General features: G+C 51.0%; 1 protein-coding gene across 1 annotated transcript in view; it reads left to right on the top strand.

Moving 5' to 3' along the window:
- The window catches only part of LOC120513491 (protein phosphatase 1 regulatory subunit 37-like), a gene marked incomplete at both ends in the record, with an annotated part of 11,564 nt that extends 3,340 nt beyond the window's left edge, over positions 1 to 8,224 (top strand). Inside the window, 5 exons of the mRNA XM_039732994.1 lie at positions 2,032 to 2,068; positions 3,091 to 3,203; positions 4,329 to 4,470; positions 6,240 to 6,548; positions 8,033 to 8,224. Coding sequence (XP_039588928.1) covers positions 2,032 to 2,068; positions 3,091 to 3,203; positions 4,329 to 4,470; positions 6,240 to 6,548; positions 8,033 to 8,224 — 793 coding nt within the window. The remainder of the gene's footprint in view (positions 1 to 2,031; positions 2,069 to 3,090; positions 3,204 to 4,328; positions 4,471 to 6,239; positions 6,549 to 8,032) is intronic.
- Positions 8,225 to 10,687: the final 2,463 nt, after the last annotated feature.

Here is a 10,687-nt window from a genome sequence, read left to right as displayed (position 1 = left end):
TTTTTGGGGAAGTTGAGAATTCCCAAAAATTCCTGGGAATTATTCCCTGAAATTCCCAAAATCCCTGAGATTTTTTCCCAAATCCCTGAGTTTTTTTCCCCAGAATTCCTGAATTTTTTCCCCAAATTTTTGGGGAAGTTGAGAATTCCCAAAAATTCCTGGGAATTATTCCCTGAAATTCCCAAAATCCCTGAGATTTTTCCCCAAATCCCTGAGTTTTTTTCCCCAAAATTCCTGAATTTTTTCCCCAAATTTTTGGGGAAGTTGAGAATTCCCAAAAATTCCCAAAATTCCCAGGAATTATTCCCTGAAATTCCCCAAAATCCCTGAGATTTTCCCCCAAATCCCTGAGGTTTTTTTCCCAAAAAATCCCCAAAATTCCTGAATTTTCCCCCCATTTTTTGGGGAAGTTGAGAATTCCCAAAAATTCCTGGGAATCCTTCCTGAAATGCCCCAAATTCCCAAAAAATTCCTGCCCACGAAGGGTTAATGAGCCCCACAAAGGCAGGGTTGTTCTCCTAATTACGCTAATGACCCTAATGAGCCCACTAATTACCCCACTCATTATCCCCATTATCCCCAGGATGTTTTTCCGGCTCTTTCCCAACCCCCTCGGGACGCTCCCGGAATTCCGGAGGGGCTGGGAATTGGCAGGGATTGTCTGGGAATTGTCAGGGATTCTTTGGGAATTGTTTGGGAATTATGTGGGAATTCTTTGGGAATTGTCAGGGATTTTTTGGGAATTTTTTTGGGAATTGTTGGAGAACTGTCAGGAATTTTTTGGGAAATCTTTGGGAATTCTTCAGGAATCGTCTGGGAATTGTCAGGGATTTTTTGGGAATTCTTTGGGAATTGTTTGGGAATTTTTTGGGGACTTGTCTGGGAATTATTTGGGAATTATTTGGGAATTGTCAGGGATTGTTTGGGAATTTTTTGTTTGGGAATTCTTTGGGAATTGTTTGGGAATTGTTGGGAGTTTTTTGGGAATTGTTTGGAAATTCTTTGGGAATTCTTTGGGAATTGTCAGGGATTCTTTGGGAATTGTTTGGGAACTGTCTGGGATTTTTTGGGAATTTTTCTGGAATTCTTTGGGAATTGTCTGGGATAGTTTGGGAATTTTTTGTTTGGGAATTCTTTGGGAATTTTCAGGGACTTTTTGGGAATTCTTTAGGAATCGTCTGGGAATTGTCAGGGATTCTTTGGGAATTGTTTGGGAATTTTTTTGGGACTTGTCTGGGAATTGTTTGGGAATTGTCAGGGATTCTTTGGGAACTCTTTGGGAATTGTCAGGGATTGTTTGGGAATTTTTTGTTTGGAAATTCTGCTCCCGGATCCATCCTGAATTCCCGAATTCTCCTCTGGAATTCTGGGATGTTTTCCCAGATTTCCTGCTCAGATTTCCCCAGGATCCTTCTGGATCCGTGTCCTGATCCCAAATCCTGAATTTTTTCCCTGCAGTCCCTGGGGTGGGTCAGAATCCATCCCAGTCCAAACCCCAAATCCCATTTTTTTCCCCAATCCCATTTTTCCCCAGTCCCATTTTTCCCCCAAATCCCATTCCCAATCCCATATTTTCCCCCAAATCCCATTTCTCCCCAGCCCAGCTCCCTGCAGTACCTGGGGGGTCGGGATCTCTCCATATCCCATTCCCAATCCCATATTTTCCCCCCAAATTCCCATCTTTCCCCCCAGACGAGCTGCCTGCAGTACCTGGGGTGGGTTGGAATTCATCCCAATCCCATTCCCAATCCCAAATCCCATTCCCAATCCCAAATCCCGATCCCAATTCCCATCTTTCCCCCCAGACGAGCTGCCTGCAGTACCTGGGGGGTCGGGATCTCTCTGTATCCCATTCCCAATCCCAAATCCCAAATCCCAATCCCAATTCCCATTTTTCCCCAGACGAGCTGCCTGCAGTACCTGGGGGGTTGGAATCCCTTTCAATCCCATTCCCAAATCCCAAATCCCGATCCCAATTCCCATATTTCTCCCCAGCCCAGCTGCCTGCAGTAATTCCGGGGTGTGGGAAAGGGGCTGGGCCTGAGCCACAACCACCTCATGGACTCCGGTGGGAAAAACAGCGGGAAAAACAACGGGAATTCCGGGAAAAACGGGGGCTGGGAACAGGGCTGGGCCTGTGCAACAACCACCTCATGGACTCCGGTGGGAAAAACAACGGGAATTCTGGGAAAAACGGGAATTCTGGGGCGTGAGAACGGGGCCGGGCCTGCGCAACAGCCACCTCATGGACTCCGGTGGGAAAAATAATGGGAATTCTGGGAATGGGGATGGGAGAGCCGGGAATGGGGTTGGAGTGGGGTTAGAATGGTGGGAATGGGCTTGGGAATGGTGGGAATGGGTTTGGGAATCCCTGATTCCCGATTTTCCAGGCCTGTCCTAAGTCCTGATTTCCTGGGATTTCCTGGGATTTCCCGTTTTTCCAGGCCTGGCCTAAATCCTGATTTCCCAGGATTTCCTGGGATTTCCCGTTTCTGCAGGCCTGGACTAAGTCCCGGTTTCCCAGGATTTCCTGGCTATTCCCACATTTCCAGGCCTGTCCTAAATCCCGATTTCCCAGGATTTTCCTGGGATTTTCCAGGCCTGACCTAAATCCCCATTTCCCAGGTTTTCCCGTTTTTCCAGGCCTGGCCTAAATCCTGATTTCCTGGGATTTCTGGCTATTCCCACATTTCCAGGCCTGTCCTAAATCCCGATTTCCCGGGATTTCCTGGCTATTCCCACCTTTCCAGTCCTGTCCTAAGTGCCGATTTCCCGGGATTTGCCAGGATTTCCCGTTTTTCCAGGCCTGTCCTAAATCCCCATTTCCTGGGATTTCCAGGCTATTCCCACTTTTCCATGCCTGACCTAAATCGGGATTTCCCGTTTTTCCACGCCTGTCCTAAATCCCGATTTCCCAGGTTTTCCTGGGATTTTCCAGGCCTATCCTAGGTCCCGATTTCCCAGCATTTCCCGTTTTTCCAGGCCTGTCCTAAATCCCCATTTCCCGGGATTTCCTGGCTACTCCCACCTTTCCAGGCCTGTCCTAAGTGCCGATTTCCCGGGATTTGCCGGGATTTCCCGTTTTTCCAGGCCTGGCCTACATCTGCGAGGGGCTGCGGGAGCAGCGCCGGGGGCTGGTGACGCTGGTGCTGTGGAACAACCAGCTGAGCCACGCCGGCATGGCCTACCTGGGGATGACCCTGGTGAGAATTCCCACCCCTTCCCGGCATTCCCGGCGTTCCGGCGCCGCGTTCCGGGAAAAACGTTGGGTTTTTGGTGTTGATTTGTGGATTCCCAGGATTTTCTGTTGAGTTTTATTGGGTTTTCCATGGATTTTCTTTGGTTTCCATTGGTTTTCCATGGGTTTTCCGTGGATTTTCAATGGGTTTTCCATGGATTCTCATTGATTCTCCATCGATTTCCGTGGGTTTTCCATGGATTTTCATTGGGTTTCCCATGGATTCTCATTGATTCTCCATCCATTTCCGTGGGTTTTCCATGGATTTTCCTTGGGTTTTCCATGGATTCTCATTGATTCTCCATCCATTTCCGTGGGTTTTCCATGGATTTTCATTGATTCTCCATCGATTTCCGTGGGTTTTCCATGGATTTTCCTTGGGTTTTCCATGGTTTTTCCGTGGATTTCCCTTGACTTTTCTATGGGTTTTCTGTAGATTTTCATCGATTATCCATTGATTTCCATGGGTTTTCCTTGCTTTTTTATTGGTTTCTATTGGTTTTCCATGGATTTTCCTTGGTTTTCCATTGATTTCCATGTGTTTTTCATTGATTTCCATGGATTTTCCGTGGGTTTACTATGGATCTTCCTTGGTTTTCACTGATTTTCCTTGGGTTTCCCATGGATTTTCCATGGATTTTCCCATTTTTCCCTGAATTCCCATGGATTTTCCATGGCTTTTCCATGGATTTCCCATGGATTTTCCCGTTTCCAGCCGCACACGCAGAGCCTGGAGACGCTGAACCTGGGCCACAACGCGGTGGGGAACGAGGGCGTGCAGAGCTTCCATGGCTTTTCCCAGATTTGGGAAATCCCAGATTTCCCATGGAGCTTCCATGGCTTTTTCCATGGATTTATCTAATTTTTCCATGAATTCCCATGGATTTTCCATGGCTTTTCCATGGATTTTCCATGGATTTTCCCGTTTCCAGCCGCACACGCAGAGCCTGGAGACGCTGAACCTGGGCCACAACGCGGTGGGGAACGAGGGCGTGTGGATCTTCCATGGCTTTTCCATGGCTTTTTCCATGGATTTATCTAATTTTTCCCTGAATTCCCATGGATTTTCCACGGATTTTCCCGTTTCCAGCCGCACACGCAGAGCCTGGAGACGCTGAACCTGGGCCACAACGCGGTGGGGAACGAGGGCGTGCGGAACCTGAAGAACGGATTGATCGGGAACCGCTCCGTGCTGCGCCTGGGCCTGGCCTGCACCAAGCTCACCTGCGAAGGTCCCGGAGCCCCGTCCCGGGAATTCCGGGGGGCCGGGATGGGGAGCCCTTTAGCCCTACCCGTCGGGAAATTGGGATGGGCTCCAGAAAGTTGGGATGGGCTCAGGAAATTTGGGATGGGCTTGGGAGAGTTGGGATGGGCTCGGGAAAGTTGGGATGGGCTTGGGAAAGTTGGGATGGGGTTGGGAAAGTTGGGATGGGCTCCGGAAAGTTGGGATGGGCTTGGGAAAGTTGGGATGGGCTCGGGAAATTCAAGTTGGGCTTGGGAAAACTGGGATGCATTTGGGAAAGTTGGCATGGGGTTGGGAGAGTTGGGTTGGGGTTGGAGAAGTTGGGGTGGGCTTGGGAAATTCAGGTTGGGCTTAGGAAAGTTGGGATGGGCTTTGGAAAGTTGGGGAGGGTTTGGGAATTTCGGATGGGCTTGGAGAAGTTGGGATGGGTTTGGGAAAGTTCGGGTGGGCTTGGGAAATTCAAGTTGGGCTTGGGAAAGTTTTTTCCCCAGTTCCCTGGAATTCCCTACAATTCCCTGGATTTCCCAGGATTTTTCCCCCAATTACCGTTTCCCTCCAGGGGCCGTGGCCGAGAGCCCGCAAATTCCCATATTTTGCCCCCAAATTCCGGTATTTTCTCCCCAAATTTCTGGGATTTTCCCCCAGATTCCCAGATTTCCCCCCGGAATTCCCCCAATTCCCGTTTTCCCCCCAGGGGCCGTGGCCATGGCCGAGTTCGTGGCCGAGAGCCCGCTAATTCCCAGGATATTTTCCCCCCAAATTCCCCTATTTTCTCCCCAAATTTCTGGGATTTTTTTCCCCAAATTCCCGTGTTTTCTCCCCAAATTTCTGGGATTTTTTCCCCCAATTCCCATTTCCCCCAGGGGCCGTGGCCGTGGCCGAGTTCGTGGCCGAGAGCCCGCAAATTCCCAGGATATTTCCCCCCGAAATTCCCATATTTTCCCCCCAAATTCCCCTATTTTCTCCCCAAATTTCTGGGATTTTTTCCCGCAATTCCCGTTTTCCCCCAGGGGCCATGGCCCAGAGCCCGCTAATTCCCAGGATTTTCTCCCCGAAATTCCCATATTTTCCCCCCAAATTCCCCTATTTTCTCCCCAAATTTCTGGGATTTTTTCCCGCAATTCCCGTTTTCCCCCAGGGGCCATGGCCCAGAGCCCGCTAATTCCCAGGATTTTCTCCCCGAAATTCCCATATTTTCCCCCCAAATTCCCCTATTTTCTCCCCAAATTTCTGGGATTTTTTCCCGCAATTCCCGTTTTCCCCCAGGGGCCATGGCCCAGAGCCCGCTAATTCCCAGGATTTTCTCCCCGAAATTCCCATATTTTCCCCCCAAATTCCCCTATTTTCTCCCCAAATTTCTGGGATTTTTTCCCGCAATTCCCGTTTTCCCCCAGGGGCCATGGCCCAGAGCCCGCTAATTCCCAGGATTTTCTCCCCGAAATTCCCATATTTTCCCCCCAAATTCCCCTATTTTCTCCCCAAATTTCTGGGATTTTTTCCCGCAATTCCCGTTTTCCCCCAGGGGCCATGGCCCAGAGCCCGCTAATTCCCAGGATTTTCTCCCCGAAATTCCCATATTTTCCCCCCAAATTCCCCTATTTTCTCCCCAAATTTCTGGGATTTTTTTCCCCAAATTCCCGTATTTTCTCCCCAAATTTCTGGGACTTTTTTTCCCAAATTCCCGTATTTTTTCCCCAAATTCCCGTATTTTCTCCCCAAATTTCTGGGATTTTTCCCCCAATTCCCGTTTTTCCCCAGGGGCCGTGGCCGTGGCCGAGTTCGTGGCCGAGAGCCCGCGGCTGCTGCGCCTGGACCTGCGCGAGAACGACATCAAGACCGGGGGTCTCATGGCGCTGTCGCTGGCCCTGCGCGTCAACCACTCCCTGCTGCGCCTCGACCTCGACCGCGAGCCCAAGAAGGAGGCGGTGCGTCCCGACATTCCCAGAAAAATCACGGGAATTCCGAAAAAATTCTGGGAATTCCCCAAAATCCCCGCGGTTCTGGGGCGTTCCCGGAGCGGGAAATGGTGTGAGGTGTTTGGGGTTGAAGGGCGAGCCCAAGAAGGAGGTGGTGTGGCCCAGGATTCCCAAAAATCCACAGGATTCCTGAAAAAGTCCTGGAATTTCCAAAAAATTCTGGGAATTCCCAGAAAATTCCAGGAATTCCCCAAAATCCCCGCGGTTCTGGGGCGTTCCTGGAGCGGGAAACGGCGCCTGAGGTGTGGGGGGTTTGGGGTTGGAGCACGAGCTCAGTGAGGAGGTGGTGTGGCCTGGAATTCCCGGAATTCCCAAAAATACCCAAAAAATTCCTGGAATTCCCAAAAAAATCCACGAGATTCCCAGAAAATTCCAGGAATTCCCCAAAATCTCCGCAGTTCTGGGGCGTTCCTGGAGCAGGAAACGGCGCCTGAGGTGTTGGGAGTTTGGGGTTGGAGCACGAGCACAAGGAGGACTTGGTGCGGCCCAGAATTCCCAGAAATTCCTGAAAATTCCCGAAAAATTTACTAAATTTCCAGAATTCCCAAAGATTCCCAGGATTTTGGGGCATTCCCAGAGTGGGAAATGGCCCCTGAGGTGTTGGGGTTTGGGATTTTGGGCTTGGTTCTTGCTGGGAAAGGTTTGAGGTGAGGATGGATTTTCCAAGTTTTTCCAGGTTTTTCCTTGGATTTGCCAATTTTCCCAGGAATTAAACCCTGGGAGGTTTTGGGCCAATGGATCATTGCCAGCTCCAGGAATTTTGGGAATCTCCAGCATCCAATTCCCACATTTTTGGGGTCTTTCCCCAGTGGGAAAAATCCATTTTTGGGGCCAAATCCTCTGGATTTCCTTGGCCTGTGACCGTTCTTGAAGGATCTGGGATCGTTCCCAAGGGATCTGGAGCCGTTCCTGAGGGATCTGGAGATGCTCCCGATGGATCTGGAGCCGTTCCTGATGGATCCAGGGCCCTTCCCGATGGATTTGAGACTGTTCCCCAAGGATCCGGGATCGTTCCCGAGGGATCTTCGGTTGTTCCTGATGGATCTGGGGTCATTCCTGACAAATCTGGGACGATTTCTGACGGATCTGGGACAATTTCTGATGGATCTGGGGCTGTTCCCGACGGATCTGGAGCCGTTTCTGATGGATCTGGGATTGTTCCCGATGGATCTGGGACAATTTCTGATGGATCTGGAGCCGTTCCCGTTGGATTTGGTGCCGTTCCTGATGGATCTGAGGTTGTTCCTGTCGGATCCGGGGCCGTTCCCGATGGATCTGGGGCCGTTCCCGTTGGATCCGGGGCCGTTCCCGTTGGATCCGGGGCCATTCCTGATGGATTTGGAGCCGTTCCTGATGGATTTGGATCCGTTCCCGATGGATCCGGGGCCGTTCCCGATGGATTTGGAGCTGTTCCTGATGGATCTGGGACTGTTCCTGTTGGATCCGGGGCCGTTCCCGATGGATTTGGAGCTGTTCCTGATGGATCTGGGACTGTTCCTGTTGGATCCGGGGCCGTTCCCGATGGATTTGGAGCCGTTCCCATTGGATCCGGGGCCGTTCCCGTTGGATCTGGAGCTGTTCCCGTCGGATCCGGGGCCGTTCCCGAGCTGCGGCCGCGCCGGGCCGGCGCCTCCGAGGGAATTCCGTGCGGGAGCCCCTCCCGGGATTCTCCTCTTCCCAACGGGCTCAAGGCGGATTTCGCCCGGGCGCTGCCGGAGCCGGGCCCGGAGGGCGACGGGAAATCGGGAACGTGCGCGGCCGAGCACGGTGAGAGCCCGAATTCCTGAGTTCCCAAATTCCAGAGGGCGTTCCCGGGAGTTCTGGGATCCCAAATTTCTGGGGGTTCTGAGATCCCAAATTCCAGAGGGCATTCCCAGGCTGAGGGCATTCCTGGGAGTTTTGGGATCCCGGATTTCTGGGGGTTCTGAGATCCTAAATTCCTGAATTCCCGAATTCCAGAGGGTGTTTTCCAGGCTGAGGGCATTCCCGGGGGTTTTGGGATCCCAGATTTCTGGGGGTTCTGAGATCCCAAATTCCCGGATTTCTGGGACTTCTGAGATCTGAATTCCTGGATTTCTGGTGGGTTCTGAGATCCCAAATTCCAGAGGGCGTTCCCAGCTCAGGCCATTCTTGGGAGTTTTGGGATCCCGAATTTCTGGGGGTTCTGAGATCCCAAATTCCCGGATTTCTGGGGGTTCTGAGATCCCAAATTCCTGAATTCCCAAATTCCAGAGGGTGTTCCTGGGCTGAGGTCTTTCCCGGGGGTCCTGGGATCCCGGATTTCTGGGGGTTCTGAGATCCCAAGTTCCCAAATTCCAAAGGACATTCCTGGACTCGGGGCATTCCCGGGTGTTCAGAATTGGGGTGAAAAAGTGGGAAAACTGCTGGAATTGAGGTGAAAAAGTGTGAAAATGGGAAAACTGCTGGAAAAATTGAGAATAGCAGCAGGAAAATCCCAAATCCTTGGGTTGGGAAGAGGAAAAAGTGGGAAGGGAGCAGGAAAATCCCAAATCCTTGGGTTGGGAACAAGAAAAAGTGGGAAAGGAGCGGGAATTGGGGTGGAAAACTGTGAAAAGCAGCAGGAAAATGTGGGAAAGGAGCAGGAAAATCCCAAATCCTTGGGCTGGGATCCAGAAAAACTGGGAAGGGGGGAAGGTGGAAAAGGTGGGAGAGGGAGGGGCTGGAATTCCTCGGCCATCCCAAATTTCCAGAGGTGTGGGGGAGGGGAAATCCAGCGATTCCAGCGGGGATTTCCCAGCCCGGAATTCCCCAAAAAATTCCCGGAATTCCCGGGGAATTCCCGGGGGTCGCTTTTCTTTCTTAAGTGCAATAAAATCTTTCAGGGAGCTGCGGGGGGGGATTGGAATTCCGGGGGGATATTCCCGATATTCCGGCCGGGAATTTTCGCTGGTGTTTCCTGGGTTTGGTTTTGGGGTTTGTTTTTTTTTCCGTCTTTTCCCGGTTTTTGGTTTTTTTCCCCTCGTTTTTCCCCGTGGTGGAATTTTTGTTAACGGCTGTTTTCTAATTAAAGGAATTCTGCATTCGTCACCCGCCCTCTTTTTGGGGGCTCATCCCGCAATTCCGGGATTTTGGGAATTCATGGATTTGGGGAGGGTTGGGTTGGGGGGGGGTGAAAATCCCAAAAAACCCCAAAACAGGCGGGAAATCCCAAAAAAATCCCAAAATACAGAGCCGGGGGTGGAACTTGGTTTATTGGGGGATGATCCTGGGGGGTTTTCCCGGGAATTCTGGGTGGGGTGGGGTTTGGGAATGGCCCGAATTTGGGGCTTTTTTGGGGGGGATTTTCCCGATTTTCCTTCCCAATTTTCCCTCCCAAAAGGGCACAAATTTTGGGAAGAGATCCCAAAAAATGTCTCAGGGTGGGGGTCAAAATTCCCTTGGATTCCAGGAGCTCTGGGATACCCCTGGATCATCCCAGTCCCCTCCAAGCATTTCCCAGTCACAAAAACTGGGAATAAAACCCCCGGAATTCGCTCTGGATCATCCCAAACCTGTCCAACATTTCCAAAAAACAGGAGCAAAACCCAGGAATTCCCTCTGGATCTCCTCAATCCCCTCCAGCATCTCCAGGATCACATTTTGGGGATAAAACCCCAGAATTCCCAATCCCTGTTCCTCTAAAAGGATCCCCAATCCTCCAGGAGCTCGCCCTGCCCTCGGGGGGGTCCGGATCCCATTCTTGATCCCAAATCCCAATCCTGATCCCAAATCCTCAGTCCTGACGCCGTTCATGATCCTAAATCACAAATCTCGATCCCAATCCCAAATCCTGATGCCATTCCTGATCCCAAATCCCAAATCCCAATCCCAAATCCCGATGCCATTCCTGATCCCAAATCACAAATCCCAATCCCAAATCTCGATGCCATTCCTGATCCCAAGTCACAAATCTTGATCCTGATCTCAATCCCAAATCTTGGTGCCTGATGCCAATCCCAAGTCCTGATCCCAAATCCTAAATCCTGATCTTAAATCCCAAATCCTGATGCCATTCCCGATCCCAAATCCCAAATCCTGATCCCAAATCCCAATGCCATTCTTGATCCCAAATCCAGATGGCAATCCCCATCACAAATCCCAAATCCTGATGCCGTTCCTGATCCTAATCCCAAATCCTGCTGCCATTCCCAACCCCCAGTCCTGATGCCAATCCCAAATCCCAATGCCATTCTACATCCTGATGCCATTCCTGATCCCAGCTCACAAGTC

The sequence above is a fragment of the Passer montanus genome, unplaced genomic scaffold, assembly GCF_014805655.1.
Source record: "Passer montanus isolate IOZ18808 unplaced genomic scaffold, ASM1480565v1 scaffold819, whole genome shotgun sequence".
NCBI classification, from domain to species: Eukaryota; Metazoa; Chordata; class Aves; order Passeriformes; family Passeridae; genus Passer; species Passer montanus.
The sequence above is the reverse complement of the archived record's forward strand: the minus strand, read 5'-3'. Positions and strand labels throughout refer to the sequence as shown.